This window comes from Xenopus laevis, chromosome 7S, assembly GCF_017654675.1.
Source record: "Xenopus laevis strain J_2021 chromosome 7S, Xenopus_laevis_v10.1, whole genome shotgun sequence".
Taxonomy (NCBI): Eukaryota; Metazoa; Chordata; class Amphibia; order Anura; family Pipidae; genus Xenopus; species Xenopus laevis.
Genome location: NC_054384.1, coordinates 107,221,246 through 107,239,364, shown reverse-complemented (window position 1 = coordinate 107,239,364; position 18,119 = coordinate 107,221,246). Strand labels below are relative to the sequence as shown.

Here is an 18,119-nt window from a genome sequence, read left to right as displayed (position 1 = left end):
GGTAAGACATTTTTCAGTAGCAGTAGCACAAAATGTCTCTGTCTTAAATATATTGATAATGGGTTGAGTGCAGAGGACTCTTGTGTTTGACTATATGTATTTTGTGGTCACAGCCTCATTGCACCCCCGCCTAATGGTTTAAAAAAATAGTGGTGAGCACAACTTTCCCTTGTTTGTTATACTTTTTTAGAATGTCATATACTGTATGTTCTGCATGAGGCCTATGACTAAGGGGGTTATTTATCAAAGTCTGAATTTATCTCAATATTTTCTGCTACAAAATCCGCTCAGGTTATTTATTATTACATTTTCACGAAAATTTGCTTTGCGGTAAAAAATTTAATTTTCACAATTTTTTGGGATTTTTTCATCAGATTTTCACGAATTTCACGTTTTTTTTCTAAATTTTGACCCGAAAACTTCGGGGTATTGCACAAAACCTAACACACATCAAAGAATCATTGGGACTTCTCCCATTGACTTATATGCAACCTGGACAGGTCTGAGATTCCGGATTTTCAGATTCGGACTTTTCCATCTTCGGGGTTTAATAAATTCTGAAAAATTTGTGATTTTTTTATTAAAAAAAAAAATCACAGATTTTTCATGATTTTTGCATTCAGAGTTTAGTAAATAACCCCCTTAGTGTCTGAGTGACATGAAACGCATCAGGCTAGTGATGATTATATAAATAAAGGTATTTCAATTTTAATCTATCAATTTTTGGTCGGATCTCTATGTGACCTATCACAGACACCAACATTTGTTTTTCTGCACACGCATTGTTGTCATATGGACATTAGTCTCAAGAGTCTCCGAGTGGCTAATTTTTTAGAATGGCATATACTGCGTGTTCTGTATGGTGGCCGTCCTGCTGTGATGCTTCATTAGGTTGGTTATGTTGGGAGAATCCGATTGCAGCATATTCAACCTCCTCTGGCTCCTCCTGCCCTTTGTTCTGTGATGAGATATATGGGTTATATGCCTTTACTTAAATACTTGAGTAAAACAGATCAAAAATATTTTGCACCAACTCTTTAACGGTGACTATTGTCCTATACATGAATATGCATACATCAGACAAAGAAGCTGAGAATAAACTAGTCTTTCACACACATAATACTCTAGCAATTAGTCCCTGGATTAGGGACATACTATGGTCCTGGAACCCAAGAGAAAAAGCAAAATGAAGCCAGTATGAGCAACTGTATACATGAGTTATAAATTAATAAATCTACTCAGTCTTGTTGATGGTAGAGCTCTACTGCTTCTCTTCACTACATTATGTCCTAAACACCTACATTACATGATTGAAGTTGAAGGATTAAACTTATCTGTCAAGTTGAATCATTAATACAGAGGGGCAGATTTACTAAGGTTCGAATTGTAAATTCGAATTCAAATTTTTTTTTCAAAACTCACAAATTTGAAATTAAAATCACCAATTTGAATTTGATTGTGAGATTTATCTGGATACAGTTCTAATTTGACTATTCTCCAAATAGAACTGCCTAGTTCGTGTAGAACAGAAAAGTAGAACTATTTGAAGACGTGTATAGTAGTGACGGGCCACATTTTTTGGCAGGTGTCACTTCGAAAATAACGGTCCAATTTTTAACATTTTTTTCTAATTGGAGAAAAAAAATGTTGAGCGTCAACAAAAATTTGACGTGCATCAAAAAATTATTTGACACACAAAAATCAAAGTTTCTTTTGGAGGAAAACTCAATCCGAATTGGATATGAATTCGATTAGAGTTTTCGGGTTGGGACTGTTTGATCGAACTTTAGAAGTTTGAGATTTTCCATAAATTCGAATCGTGAATAAAATCTAATTTATTAGAGTTTAAAAAAATTCACAATACTCTAAAATTCGACCTTTGATAAATAACCCCCAGAATGTAGAATGACCCAGAGAAAGTCCAACAGGAAAAGAAAAGAAAACACATTTTCACCTTCTTGACGTTAAAATTGCACTCGCTTATCCGTTTTGGCAAACCACACCCATTCTCCCTAAAACATTTTATCTCACCCAAATTGCTTTCCCATCATCCTAGTGGCTACATTACATTATCCAGAATGATCTCCTAACTGTCAGCCTAGCATTGTTTGCCTTGGACCTCAGACTTACATCAGCAGCGTAGTAATAAAAATCTTCATCTTCTTTTTTAAGCAATTTGGATTTTCTTGATGAAGAATACCTATAATGGAAATGAAAGTTTTAAATAGAACTCTATGGCTTTCATATCAAGAATTTACTAGTGTCACCTAGAAAAGAAAGAATATAGTCTGCTTTCTAAGTGGTATATTCAACCCACTGATAAATTAGAATTAGATTATCTCCCAACTCACAATGGACTTGTGGAGCCCGAGTCTGATGTCACGCGGTATTTGCCTTCATTTATTGTGTCATATACATTATCATCCATTTTGAAGGGGGGCGCTTCAGCCATACTCTGTACAGAACAGAAAAATACGTAATTCAATTAATTAAAATGCTTCAGGGAACATATTTCAAATCCTTTCAATGCAATAATAATATTCATCTACTTCTGCTTTAGCTCCAGAGCAGACCTTCCCAAGTACCGTTCCATAAACATAGGGGCCGATTCACTAACTTCGAGTGAAGGATTCGAAGTTAAAAGACTTCGAATTTCGAAGTTTTTTTTGGGCTACTTCGAACATCGAATGGGCTACTTCGACCTTCGACTACGACTACGACTTCGAATCGAAGGATTCAAATTAAAAATCGTTCGACTATTCGACCATTCGATAGTCGAAGTATTGTCTCTTTAAAAAAAACTTCGACCCCCTACTTCGGCATCTAAAAGCTACTGAAGTCAACGTTAGCCTATGGGGAAGGTCCCCATAGGCTTGGCTAACTTTTTTTGATTGAAGGATATTCCTTCGATCGTTGGATTAAAATCCTTCGAATCCTTCGATTCGAAGGATTTAATCGTTCGATCGAAGGAATAATCCTTTCATCGTTCGATCGTACTATCTGCCCTAAATCCTTCGACTTTGATATTCGAAGTCTAAGGATTTTAGTTCCTAGTCGAATATCGAGGGTTAATTAACCCTCGATATTCGACCCTTAGTGAATCGGCCCCTTACATAAAGTAGAAATGACATTAAATTCTTGGCATTTGAGTCATTTGAGGGAATAGCACTGATACTACAAACAACAATTTCCAGGATTTCTTTTGTACCACCGAGATAATTGGCATCACTGCAGTCATTGTAAAATGTATAAAATTTTGAATTCCAAAAAAAAAATTGGAATGATAAAATTCAGCAAGCTTCTATAGAAGTCAATGGGCAAGAAGCCTTTGCACTTCCATATTGTTGTGCTTGGTGCTGCTTGGTCCATCCTGCCTCCTGATCCAAAAGAGCGCAGTTCTCCTATTGACACGGGAAATCCCTGGATCTACGAAAGTGGTGGTAACTCCCGGTGCCAATTATTTTTTTGACGCCGGCGACAATTCTGACACCAGTGAGAATTCTGATGCCGGCAACAATTAAACGATTAAATGCGCGACAAATTGATGCCGGAATCAAACTTTGACGCCCGCGAATTGACGCTGATGTCAAAATTCACGTTTTGAAAAGTTTTTCCGCAAACGGGACAAATTCGTCCATAACTACTGATGTGCACTTAAAGAAATGGGACATTTTCTTAATACTATTAATACATTTGAACATACTCAAAACGCGAATGTTATCTTATATACGAAAAAACACAAACATCTAAAATTCGGAGAAACGTTGCTAACCCAAAAACTTGAATCAAATTTGAAACGAAATAGAATGAAACTCGATTCAAGTTTTTCTTCGAAAGAAACTCAAATGTCAGGAAGGCAATTAACATCTTCAAATGGGTCAACGGACCTTTGTCATTGACTTTTAAATTAATTTGGCAGGTTTTTGGTAGAAATATTCAATTTAGATGGACGAGTTGTGGTAAATCTCATATTCCAATTTCCATTAGAATTTATTTAACAGGTGTGAATTCGTGATGAATTTCCGCATTTCGGCACCGGCGAATAAATTCGCAAATTTGGCGTGAAAATTTTGTTCGCAAGGTTTTTGGCGAAACGGAACAAATTCACCCATCACTACTGATGTGCACTTAAAGAAATTTATACTGTATCACAATATGTTATCCAGAATACTCGGGTCCTGTGGTTTTCCGGATAATGGATCTTTCGGTAATTTCATATCTTAAGTCTACTAAAAAATCATTTAAATAAAAATTTCGGGGCACATTTACATAGGGTCGAATATCGAGGGTTAATTAACCCTCGATATTCGACTGCCGAGTTGAAATCCTTCGACTTCGAATATCAAAGTCGAAGGATTAAGCACTATTCCTACGATCGAACGATCAAAGGAATAATCATTCGAAGGATTTAATCATTCGATCGAATGATTATTCCTTCGATCGTTCGATTGTAGGAATATCGCTAAATCCTACGATCGAACGCGCTTTTCCTACAATCGAACGATCGAAGGAATAATCATTAAATGATTAAATCCTTCGAATCGAACGATTCGAAGGATTTTAATCCATCGATCGAAGGATATTCCTTCGATCAGAAAATTGTTAGGAAGCCTATGGGGATCCCCATAGGCTAACATTGGCCTCGGTGGGTTTTAGGGGGCGAACTAGGGGGTCGAAGAATTTTTTAAAGAGACAGTACTTCGACTATCGAATAGTCAAATAGTGGAATGATTTTTAGTTTGCGTCGCTCGATTCGAAGTCGAAGGTCGTAGTCGAAGGTCAAAGTAGCCCATTCGATGGTCGAAGTAGCCAAAATAAACATTCAAAATTCAAACTATTTTTCCTCTATTCCTTCACTCAAGCTTATTAAATGGGCCCCTAAATAAACCCTAAATAAATTGTTTTGCCTCCAATAAGGATTAATTATATCTTAGTTGGGATCAAGTACAAACGACTGTTTTATTTTATTACAGAGAAAAAGGAAATTGTTTTAGATCTGATTATTTGGATAAAAATGAATATAATTGCCATCATTCTGCGTTTTCTTGGATAACAGGTTTCCAGATAACGGATTCTATTCGGAACCCATATATACACAGTAAATACTTACAGGCACAGGAATGGACCCAAAGATTGCGTCAGTTTGAGGTGACTTCTTTCTTTTACTAAAAAATATTGAAATAGCCCAGAAGTTTATTAAAATATATGAGTATCTTATCCATGTTGTTTTGTATTTTACACTGTCCAACTGGCCTAAGGCTAATGACACACAAGGAAGTTCTTTAATGAAGAAAATTTGCGATCTCATAGGTCATATCATAAAATAGGAATTACATATAATTAATTTGTTGCACTTTTGCATTTGACAATGCAAAATGATTGGCTGAAGCAGAAGTACAAGCTACTATTTTATTATTACAGAGAAAAAGTAAATCTTTTTTAAAAATGGGAATTATTCTTTTATAATAGAGTCTATGGTAGGTGTCCTTCCCATAATTCAGAGTTTTATGAATAACGGGTTTCCATATAATGGATCCCACACCTGTGTTAAATTTTACATTCTGAGGTCACAATATGTTTTTGTTTCCTTTGGTTTCTTAGCTTTACTTCCATTCTGCCCTCATTTGTCTATTTAATTTGGGGGCTTCCTTAAACCAATTAGACTTGTCCCTCACGATGGAACAACAAAATATTTGGAGCTACCGCAAATTTGAAATGGAAAAAAGCCACAACTTGAAGACTGCTCAGAAGAATGGATGGTCAAACATGAACAGGACAAGTGGTTGGTATTCTGATACGTCATTGTCAGGGTTACCTTATACAGCCGTAAATTATTAGGATTATTAACACGAAAGCAATAACTCCTGCAGCGATTCCCAGCACCATGGCCAAGTCAACAGCAGTTTCTCCTGTTGTAAAGAAACCCGAGTTATAGAATTATTACACATTTTTGTGTTCATCATTTCACACATGAATATCTTGGAAGTACAATTGAGATTCTAAAGGTTTATAAAGAGTGGGATCAGTGATTACCCACTTCGATTGTTAGTTCTATGGGGCAGGGACCTCCATTCTACCACATATCACTATGGGACAGATTTATCAAAAATCAAATTTCGAATCAATGTGAATTTTTTTACTCTAATAAATAAATGTGCTCGAAACTTATTTAAGAAAAAACTCGAACATCTAAAATTCGAACAAATATTACTGCCCAAAAAACGTGAATCGAATTTGAAATTGAAATAGAATGAAACTCGATTCAAGTTTTTCTCCGAAAGAAACTCGAATGTCAGGAAGGCTTAACATCTTCAGATGGGTTGACAGACCTCTGTCATTGACTTGTAAATGAATTTGGCACGTTTTAGGTGGCGACTATTCGAATTAGATGGTCGAGGTGTGATAAATCTAACATTTGAATTTACATTCGAGTTGGTGCTTTTAAATTTGAATTAGTGAGTTTTGACACAAAAAAATTTGAAAAATTTGAATTTACTATTTGAATCTTAATAAATCTACCTGTATAGATCACTGTATATTTATACTTTATTTTATTTATTATAATGCTTGTCTTCCCTGTGTTTACTTCTCAAGATTGTACTGTGCTGCACATCTCTGAAGCCCTTGGCTACATAATCTTCTATTAATAAATAAATATATGATTGGAAAATACTAAATACATGAAATGGGAATCCAGGGCTACTTACAATGTTTGTGTATAGCTATTGAGTTTTCTAGTAGTTTTTATCAAAAAGTGGAAAATAGGCTAGCTTTCCTATTGGAGGTAATATCGGAGGTACTAAGATAGAGCATCAGCTCTAGGTTTTGTTGAGGATAAAGTCTACTGAGTTATTGTTCAATAGTACAGGTATGGGACCTGTTATCCAGAATGCTCGGGATCTGGAATTTTCTGGATAATGGATCATTCCGAAATTTGGATCTTTATACATTGTCTTACAAAAAAATAATTTAAAACATTAAGGGGCAGATTTTTTTTTGTTGCGGCGAATTTTTCACCCCAAATTTTTGCTCCAGTTTTGCTAATTTATTCGCTGGTGGCAAAACGCCGAAATTCACCGAAAATCTATGCCTGACGAATTTATTCGCCCATCACTAATAATGAGCTGTTTTATATCTAAAGCCCTACAGGCTGCAGCTGAGGGAAGGAGGGGGCTGTTTATACACGGGGCTTTTTAGTGGACAGCTTATTTATTTTGATTTTGCCCTTAGGAGAAAGAAGCTTGTGACTTTAGTTTTGATTTCAGATTTAGCTTGTTTAGGGCAAGACATTAAAACGATATATACCTCCTAATGAAAGCAAAAGGCAAAAAAGATGTTCAGTATAAGTTCTAAAAGGGAGTATGGGCATTTTATTCTATTAATGATATTCTAATATTCACAGCATTCTCAACAGAAATGTAACAAAGCATCTGATTTGATGTTAACATCTATATTTCTGCCAATGCTTACGGTACCTTGAAATTGAATGGAAACTTGTTTATCAGAAGAAGAATTTCCAATCTTGTTGTGAGCAATACATTGATATTTCCCTGAGTTTTCATCAGCATCTTCCAGTATTATGATTGGTTCTGTCTGAGTTAGTAAAGGGACATCATTCCTCAGCCATGTGAAGTGAGTCACACCTGGGCTGCTGCTTGAGAAATTGCACTTTAATTCAACACTTCCATCTTGATTTTCAACCTTAATGATTTGAACTTTCTTAGGGGCAACTAAAAAACAAATAGAAACTAGAAATAAATCAGTGTATAACATAGCATGGGACATTTGGTCTTGGTAGAAGGAGACCTTCAATATAAGGGAATATATAGTACAGGTATGGGACCTGTTATCCAGAATACTTCGGATCAGGGGTTTTCTGGATCTTCATACTTTAAGTCGGCTAGGAAATTATGTAAACATTAAGGGGCAGATTTACTAAGGGTCGAATTTCAAAGTTAAAAAAACTTCGAAATTCGACCCTCGAATTGAAATCCCTCGACTTCGAAAATTGAAGTCGAGGGATTTTTACCGTATTAGACCGATCGAATGATCAATAGAAATCGATCAAAAAATTTTAGCGATCGATGGAAGGATTTTTATTCGACCAAAAAAAACTTAGAAAAGTGCTCTGGAAGGTCCCCATAGGCTAACATTGCACTTCGGTAGCTTTAATTTGGCGAAGTATGAAGTCAAAGTTTTTTTTTAAAGAGACAGTACTTCGATTAACGAATGGTCGAATAGTCGAAAGGTTTTTACTTCGAATCGTTCGATTCGAAGTCGAATGGTCGAATATAGCCTATTCGATGGTCGAAGTACCCAAAAATTTACTTTGAAATCGGAACTTTTTGCAATTCGAACCATTCACTCGAGCTTCGTAAATCTGCCCCTAAATAAACCCAATAGGCTGGTTTTGCTGCCAATAAGGATTGATTATATCCTATCAAGTACAAGCTACTGTTTTATTACTACACAGAAAAAGGAAATCATTTTTAGACATTTTGATTATTTAATTATAATGGCGTCTATGGAAGACATCCTTTTCCTAATTCTGAACCTTCTGGATAACAGGTTTCCGGATAACGGATCCCATACGTCATCAGAATACTTTTATTCAAATAAATATTTGACTCTGTCGTACTATGATAGTGTGTCCCTCTTGTTTTGCTTGTTGATGAATGTTACAAATACACTGGCCATTCATATTTTCATCAAACGAGAGGATCTGGCCCCGATTTGGTCCCCCACATGCCTGGACAAATTTTTGGCCTGATATACCATTGGTCATACCCATTGCGAGGCCCTGTACATTTGCCAATAATGGTCAACTTGGTCTGGAATTAGGGATGGGCGAATTTGACCCGTTTCGTTTCACCAAAAATTTGCCTCTGACGCCCATTATAGTCTACGGGCTTCAAAAATTTTTTTTGACGTGCGGCTTTTTATTTTGATGCAAAATGCCGTGCAAGTCTATGGGCATCATTTTTTCAGCGAGACAAGGCGAAAAAATTCGCCCATCCCTATCTGGAAGGACTGAGTCTGTAGCTTTCTTTTGGCCCATGGATGGACACCGTAACTCTACTGGGATCATTGCAAAAAACCTTTTATATTTTTTTAATGTTGCCAGTCTGGTATTAAATACCCCAGATGTGATACAGACTTACAACGGGTAAAGAGTATGTGCAAGAAATCCTTTTCTAAAAACCCCCAATAGGAAAAGCCCCACTACTCTATATAGTCCCTGCTCCCTTCTTCCTCCCAGCATAGTGAATTATACCAGAACGTGTCCCTGAACCCTTTCTCACTTATTTATGCAGAGTAGCACAGTGGAGCTCATGGGCGCCATCTTCCAAATCGTCGGTCTTCTTTGTATCCTCTTCCTTCCCATTGACAATTCACGGAACTCTCCAGGGCATGCGCACATGGTACGAATATTGGACTGCTCCAAATGTGCATGTGCCGAATACTGTGTTCCCTTACAGAAGAAGACCAAAGACCCAGAAGATGGCGCCCATGAGCTCCGCTGCGCTACTCTGCATAAATAAGTGAACATGCTGCCCAGGGACACTTTCTGCACTATGCTGGGAGGAAGAAGAGAGGGAGGACTATCTAGGGTAGTAGATGGGGCTTTTCTTATTGGGGGGTTTAGTTCTCCTTACACTACCAAGTTTTAAACAGGGACATACTGTCAACAAGTGAGTATTCAGCACAAGGCCTTGTAAATATACATAATAATTAATAAATATCATGAGCAATTCTGCATTTTATTAGTGCAAAGAAAAAATCTGAGCAAATCACATCAGACATCATTTAGAATTTAGTATGCCACATGGCCGTGTCCTCCCTCTGTTTTCATACCCCTTGTTTCACATTTTGTGCCACTGGGTGATCCTATAGAGGACCTTCTCCTATAAAGCACCCAATGATATAAAATGCACCTGGCTGTGGGGGTATGTGGACAGAGGGGGGACACTGTCACATGGTATGCTAAATTTTTAAATTGTGATGTGATTTGCGGATATATTTTTGAGACTAATAAGTAAATGGGCATGATATTTGTTTATCATTAGCAAGAAATCATTAGTGAAGCAGGGCAGCAGTTTGAGGGATTACTACCATGACAAAGTAAAAGGGAAGTCCTAGTCCATCATACATACACTGTACAGGTATAAGAGTGAGAGCGGACTCTGCCCTTCCTTGGGAATTCCATGCTGAGCAGGAATAAGGGTCAGTGACCCAGCTCACATTCCTCACTGTAAGTTCTTTGCCTTCAGCTGGTAACTTGGTCTTTTCAACTCCCTTGAACCATTCATATCTGTTTATCTCCAACTTGGAACTGCTAAAGCACGATAACGTAACATCATCTTCTTCTTGTATCTCTTTCTGTCTGATCAGAACTTTTATGTTCTTTGGGGGATCTGTAGGAAGTCAAGAAGAGATCACACAAAACATATGTATCATTTAATGCTATGAATGAAGAATCACAATCTATTTTTTTTTCAGTAACAGACCAGGCCTGGCTCATTTTTCCTCTTTTGGTTGGCTTAGAGATGACCTTTAAGACTATAAGACACAATAAACTGGGTAATTTGTATCCCTATATACCAAATGTTTGGGTTTGATCCCTAAACTTCTGATTTATAAAATAATATACAGTTAAATCAAATGTTGCCTTATGCTGACTGATACCCTGCACATTTCCAAATTACAGATTTCCTCGTTCTAAACAGGCCCGGATTTGTGGAAAGGCCACCTAGGCCCGGGCCTAGGGCAGCAGGATTTTAGGGGGGCGGCATGCTGCCCAACCACACCCACATTGGTTCAAAAACACTGGGAATGCGCCGGAGATACAATAATTTTTTAAATTTCCCATGCGCCAATCCCCATTGATGAAAATTTCCTCGAATAAAGGAGAGGTGACAGGGGCGACGAACGGCACTGGGCCTAGGGGCACCCATTATGTAAATCCGGCCCTGGTTCTAAACCTTTGTGTATTGAAGGCCTGACCAATAAGAAACATAACTACAGTGTTGGACTGGGCCGGCGGGACATCAGGAAAATAATTTGTTTGGCCTCTGACTTCATGGGCCCTTCCGACCAACCTTCCAGATCCAGGACCGCTGTTCCCTCTCCCTGCTCGGTAAAGACTCATGGAGGTGCATGGGGAACATGGAGGGGCTGGGTTGCTAGGTCCATCGAATCAGCCCTGGTGGGCCCCCGGACATCTTAGTCTAGCCCTATATATATATATATATATATATATATATATATATATATATATATAGATATATATAGATATATATATATATTGCAGAAAGCTACAATCAGTTTGATGAAAGCAGACAAGAATTACTCAACATGATATACAGAACATTTGGAGGCTTATTTATTAAAGGCCAGATTTTAGTGGTTTTTGAGGTTTTTGAAATCACGACTGTCATTCAATTTCTAAAAAGATCAGAATTTAAAAAATACGAACAAAAAAATGAGCTAAAGTTTGCGCTCAAAAATACACAGTACCTCAAAAACCTCTTAACATATGAGTTTTTTGGACAATTCCTAAAAATCTGAAAACTTGATTTGATTGATTCTAAGCAGCTCAATCAGATCAGCACAGCTCCCTCTGACTTCTATAGCACCTCAACAACTTTTACTTGGCAGATTTATGCCTTAGAGATTTTCATGGTTATTACACTAAATAAATCTCAAAATTTTAGAGGTTTTTTAGAAATATAGGAAATCCACTAAATTTTTGACATTCATGGAAAAAAACCTTATTGGATAGTTAGTAAATGTGCCTCTAAATGTGATGGTAGATTGGATATGAAAAACATAATATCCCAAATATATTTTTATTTCAAATCAAGGGTTTTCATATGTTTTTTGTTTTAACATATGAAGGAAGTAAATACCTTCTGTTTTCAGAAGGCTTTATGTTGCAGAAAAATCTCCAAAATGCCAAAGTTTTGCCAAATGCATGGAGTCAATCACTGGGCATTTTTTTCTCCTGTTTTTTCTTGTGATAAATTCATTGGCTTCAATGAGAGAGTTTTTTTTCAGGTTTGTTTTTTCCAGAATGAAAAACACATACACAAAATTCTAGAGTGCAAATTAGTGAAACTGTTCCCCATTTACAAAAATGCGCTGCAGCCCAACAATTTGCTGAGACCTATTAATAAGTAGGTTTCCACACATTTTTGTAATTCTGTTGATAATACATACATTTAATGTTGAGTGTAGCTGTTTGACGGGTGATTTGCCCATTAGGGTAAGTGGCTGAACATTGTATTTCAGTTTCATCATCTTCATATGAAGGAGTATATGCTATTTCTGATATTGCTTCCCATGTCCCTCCTGAGAGAGGTTGTTGTCCTGTCCTAACGAGATGTCCCCTCTTGTTCCACCGGAGAGTTGGAGGAATGGAGCCACAGCTATGTTCTACTGAGCATCTGATAGTAATAGGGGTTCCTTCAGCCATTTCTCTTGGCACTTGAAGATTTAGCCTATTAGGGGTATCTGAAATTTTTAAATAGAGATTCATTTTAATCATACTGTGCCCAAGACAAGTTAACATTGTAACTTCAAGACAATGTTGAACTGGTCATCCTGAAAAGATCTTAGAGGCATTAAGTGATATAAATCCCATGGGCTAAACACTGTCTGACATTGTCCTCATAACCTTGAAATGTAGAATCTATGGAGCTGTCAGTCTGGAGCTACGACGTATGTTATTGAAATGTTTAAACTTCATTTATGTAAAATCTCATCCACTACTGAACATCTCAATAACTATGTCATCCCTCAGTGTTTTTTTTTACCAAAAATGCTCAATGTTAGTATTAATAGATTAGAAGAAATCTCTGTTCTTTAAAACCCTGCCACTAAGAGGGATGTTTCAACAAAAAGAATCAGCTATTCAAAACTAAGTCTTGCCAATTTAATGCCCCTGTGCCATAATAGCAGGCCAAACAGAAATATTTGTAGCTTAGGAATCAAAATAATTTTTAATGGATGACATAGGGAGATGTTAATAGTAACACAGCTGAGTTGGGCTGAAAATAAAGTCCATCAAGTTCAATACCTCCAAATGAAAACCCAGCCCCATACACACACCCCTCCCTACTGTCACATAAATGATATATACCCATATCTATACTAACTATAGAGTTTAGTATCACAATAGCCTTTGTATTATGTCTGTCCAAGAAATCATCCAAGTCCCTCTTATAGTCATTAACTGAATCATCACCCGGCAGTGCATTCCCCAACCTCACTGTCCTCATTGTGATGAACCCCCTACTCTGTTCCTTTAAATGAAACTTCTTTTCCTCTAGTCTGAAGGGGAGGCCTCTGGTACGTGATTCTCTTTATGGGTAAAAAGGTCCCCTGCTATTTGTCTATAATGTCCTCTAATGTACTTGTAAAGTCTAATCATGTCCCCTCACAAGCGCCTTTTTTCCAGAGAAAACAACCCCAACCTTGTCAGTCTCCCCTCATAATTTAACTCTTCCCTCCCTCTAACCAGTTTAGTTGCACTTAGTCTCTGCACTCTCTCCAGCTCATTTATATCCCTCTTAAGGACTGGAGTCCAAAACTGCCCCCATACTCCAGATGAGGCCTCACCAGGGACCTATAAAGAGGCAGAATTATGTTTCATCCCTTGAGTTAATGTCCTTTTTTATACAAGACAGAACTTTATTTGCTTTAGTAGCCACAGAATGACACTGCCCAGAATTAGACAACTTGTTATCTACAAAAACCTTTAGATCCTTCTCAAACTCCCAACAAAACTGCCATTAAGGGGCAGATTTATCAAGGGTTGAATTTCGAATTTGAAAAACTTTGATTCAAAAAGACAAACCAAAATTAAATCAAAGGTTTTTTTGGCCAAATAGGTCAGTTTTCAATCATACGATTGAAAAAAACCTTTCATTTTTTTAAAGTCCACCAATTGACTCCAAGTGGGTTCTAGGAGGTCCCCCATAGGCAAAAACAGCAATTCGGCAGGTTTTTGATGTCGACAAAACATGATAGATTTAGAATATTCAAATTTTTTTCAAATTCGAATTGACTATTCCCTAGTCGAAGTACACAAATACAAGCTCGAACTTCAAATTTTTTAAATTCTAATTTTCACTTTAATAAATCTGCCCCTTTAAGTGTATAACTTGCATTTATATTATTTTTGCCAAAGTGCATAACCTGCATTTATCAACATTGTTTTTCTTTTGTGATCGATAAATACCAAACATCCGAGATTTTCGGAAATAAAATTTGAAAAATCAAATTGTGCCAAATCAATTTGAAAAATCAAATTGTGCCAAATCAACTATGTAGAGGTGCAGGAGTGTGTTTGTATGCAAAAACCTTAAAGATTTGTATCAATGTGGGTTTTTTGTTTTAGAGCACTTTTGTTTTGGGACGTTTTGCTTCGCCAAAAAAATTGCGAATTTCCTGCGAAATTCGCAAAACTGCGCCACGTCCATTTTTTTTGATGCGGGTGAATTATCGCTGGCGAACTTTCATGGAGGTTTATTCGCCGGGGCAAATCGCGGGAATTCGCTGCGAATTCGTGCCTGACGAATAAATTCGCCCATCACTACTTGTGGGTACCTACATGTTTGAAATACTTTATTGTCAATATAAAATATTTTCATACAGAATGAATGAGGATAAGCTACACCCTTACCTGTGATACTAAGGTGCACTGTTCTACTACTGAGGTCATACGCATTGTAATCATCTACTCCTGGGTAGTAATAATCTTCATCTTCACTTCTCACATTGGATATATGCAGAGTGCAGCTGTTCAGTGCATTTAGCACAAGTTTTGTGCGGGATCTGTAATTAGCCGAGACTGTCCTATAGTTCTGACTGTCAAATACCTTAATATAATTGTAACTATGAAACAGATACCAAATCACATTGGGAGGCTTCAGACTTGCTGGACGAGTATAAGAACAGGGGATCTCTACACAGGAACCTCTCAATGCTTTCATGTTCTTTGGAAAGGTCCATTGCTGTCCTAAAGTCTCTGGAAGTAAAAATTGATTGATTAGTTGATATTCATAGGTCATACTATGTTTATTCTAACCCCTGAATGTATGATAAACAAATACAGGTATGGGATCCGTTATCCAGAAACCCTTAATCCAGAAAGTTCCAAATTACGGAAAGGCTGTCTCCCATAGACACCATTATAATCAAATAATCAAAATTTCTAAATACTTTTTTCTTTTTCTGTGTAATAATAAAACAGTAACTTGTACTTGATCCCAACTAAGATATAATTAATCCTTATTGGAGGCAAAACCAGACTATTGGGTTTATTTCATGTTTATGTGATTTTTAGTAGACTTAAGGTATGAAGATCCAAATTACGGAAAGATACGTTATCTGGAAAGAATTCTGGACAGCAGGTCCCATACCTGTAGTGATGGGTGGATTTATTCACCAGGTGCAAATTTGCGGCTAATTTCCGCGTTTCGCCACCGGTGAATAAATTCATGAAATTGCAGTGAAAATTCATCGCCGGCGACAATTCCAACGCTGGCAATAATTCTAGTCGGAATTGTCGCCGGCGTCAAAATTGTCGCTGGTGTCAAAACTATTTTATTTAAACGGGAGAAATTCGCCTATCACTAAACACCCGTACTACAATATATTCTCGATCATCTCAAGGGGTGCGGCATCTGAACTGCAGGAGGCATTTTTATTAAGGGGCAAATTCACCAAGGGTCGAATATCGAGGGTTAATTAACCCTCGATATTCGACTGGGAATTAAAATCCTTCGACTTCGAATATCGAAGTCGAAGGATTTTAGCGCAAAAATTGAGGAATAATCGTTCGATTTTAATCCAACGATCGAAGGATTATCCTTTGACCAAAAAAAAGGCAAGCTTATGGGGACCTTCCCCATAGGCTAACATTGGGTTCGGTAGGTTTTAGATGGCGAACTAGGGGATCGAAGTTTTTTCTTAAAGAGATAGTACTCCGACTATCGAATGGTCGAATAGTCAAATGATTTTTCTTTCGAATCCTTCGAATCGAAGTAGCCCAAAAAACACTTCGAAATTCGAAGTTTTTTTACTTCGAATCCTTCACTCGAGCCCTTTAGTCTTTTATTTAAAGGGGTTGTTCACCTTTGAGATAACCTTAAGTATGATGTAGAGAGTGATATTTTGAGACAATTTGCAATTATTTTTAATTTTTTCTTATTTGTGGTTTTTGAGTTATTTTGTTTTTTATTCAGCAGCTCTGCAATTTGCATCTTAACCATTCTGGTAACTAGGGTCCAGATTACCCTAGCAACCATTGATTTGAATAAGAGACTGGAATATGAATAGGAGAGGCCTGAATAGAAAGATGAGGAATAAAAAGTAGCAATAACAATACACTTGTCGCCTTACAGAGCATTTGTTTTTTAGATGGGGTCAGCTACGCCCAATTGAAAGCTGCAAAGGGAAAAGGCAAATAACTGTAAAACTATAAAAAAATAAATAATGAAAACCAATTGAAAAGTTGTTAGAATAGGCCGTTCTATAGCATAATAAAAGTTACTTTAAAGGCGAACCACCCCTTTAATTGTATTGCTATAAGGCAACTAAAACATTGTGTGGGTCATGTATTAGTATTGATTATATACTGTACTATTTTGACATTTACTTACATTAAAGGGGTTATTTATTAAAGTCCAAATGCCAAAAATTTGCCAAAATTTTAGGGGTTTTTTTTTACAATAAAATCCGAACTTTTAGTGGGGAAAAAAAACTTGAATTTTTCGAGATTTATTATGCTCAGAGGATGGAAAAAATCTGAGAATCCGGCATCTCAGACCTTCCGAGGTTGTAAATACAGTAAGTCAAAGGGAGAGGTCCCTATCCGATTTTGAAGTTTCCGCGGTCTGCACTCGAATTAGCCAGAAAATCCGACTATTTCTTTGTTTTCGGGCAAAAATCTGAAAAATTGGTAAAAATGTGGTAAAAAAAACTCAAAGAAAACGTACAATTCGGATTTTCAATCGATTTTTTCGTGTTTGTCCCTGATCCAATTAAAGCATGTGGATTCTAGTTTGATCAATTTTTTATTAAAATAATCAGAAATATTCAGATTTTGATAAATATGCTTGCCCTACATGTAATTGAATAATCAGTGCGAAACAAACTTGTCCAGTGTTAGAGCACAAAGATCTATTTCTTCTATATGATACAAGGAGGAATTGAAGTTGTTTTACATATTTGCCTTTCCATTAGTGATGGGCGAATCTGACCAGTTTTACCGAAAACCGAAAAATTCGCCAAAATGCATTGAAGTTTATGGGCGACAACAATTTTTTGACGCAAAACAAATCTCAGACTTAAGGTATGAAGATCCAAAAAGAACGGAAAGATCCATTATCCGGAAAACCCCTAGTGCCAAGCATTCTGGATAACAGGTCCCATACCTGTACAGTATCATGTTACATTACCTGGTAAGAGAGTCAGTAGTAGAATCCTTACAATGGTGTTAATAAAGTTACTTGTCATAGTCAATGTCCTGCCAGGTTAACCCCCCGTCTGTTAAATGAAATGAAAGTTTAATATAATTAACCCCATAGAGACTTTAGGACACAGTTACACATATTCATTAGGAAATCATCTAGAATGTTCAAATACCTCCAAACATCCCATTTTCTTATTCTGTAAAGCAGATTTACATCTATTTTCATATTCATATATTTTGCAAACAAGATCACTAATAAACGTTTGGCCCTGGTGTTATGATTAAGGGGAACTGTTTGAAAAAGTATTTCCCTTTTCTCCATAATAATAAAACAGTCGCTTGTACTTGATCCCAACTAAGATATAATTAATCCTTATTGGAGGCAAAACCAGCCTATTGGGTTTATTTCATGATTTCATGATTTTAAAGCATTTAAGTGGACAATCCATATGGCAGAAAGATTAGTTACCCGTGGTAACTGAACATTCTGTATAAGAGGTCTCATATCTGTACAGGTATGGGATCCATTATCCAGAAACCCATTATTTAGAAAGCTTCAAATTACGAATAGACTCCATTATAATCAAATAATCCAAATTTTTAAAAATGATTTCCTTTTTCTGTGCAATAATAAAACAGT

At 36.7% G+C, this 18,119-nt stretch overlaps 1 protein-coding gene across 1 annotated transcript in view; it reads right to left on the bottom strand.

The window, feature by feature from the left end:
* Positions 1 to 680: 680 nt before the first annotated feature.
* The window catches only part of LOC108705111, a 62,719-nt gene continuing 45,280 nt past the window's right edge, over positions 681 to 18,119 (bottom strand). Inside the window, exons 13-21 of the mRNA XM_041570654.1 lie at positions 14,687 to 15,031; positions 12,220 to 12,513; positions 10,155 to 10,415; positions 7,476 to 7,730; positions 5,816 to 5,909; positions 5,111 to 5,165; positions 2,352 to 2,455; positions 2,131 to 2,200; positions 681 to 958 (exon numbers count right to left, since the gene is read on the bottom strand). Of these exons, the coding sequence (XP_041426588.1) occupies positions 824 to 958; positions 2,131 to 2,200; positions 2,352 to 2,455; positions 5,111 to 5,165; positions 5,816 to 5,909; positions 7,476 to 7,730; positions 10,155 to 10,415; positions 12,220 to 12,513; positions 14,687 to 15,031 (1,613 nt within the window). The 3' untranslated portion in view covers positions 681 to 823. The remainder of the gene's footprint in view (positions 959 to 2,130; positions 2,201 to 2,351; positions 2,456 to 5,110; positions 5,166 to 5,815; positions 5,910 to 7,475; positions 7,731 to 10,154; positions 10,416 to 12,219; positions 12,514 to 14,686; positions 15,032 to 18,119) is intronic.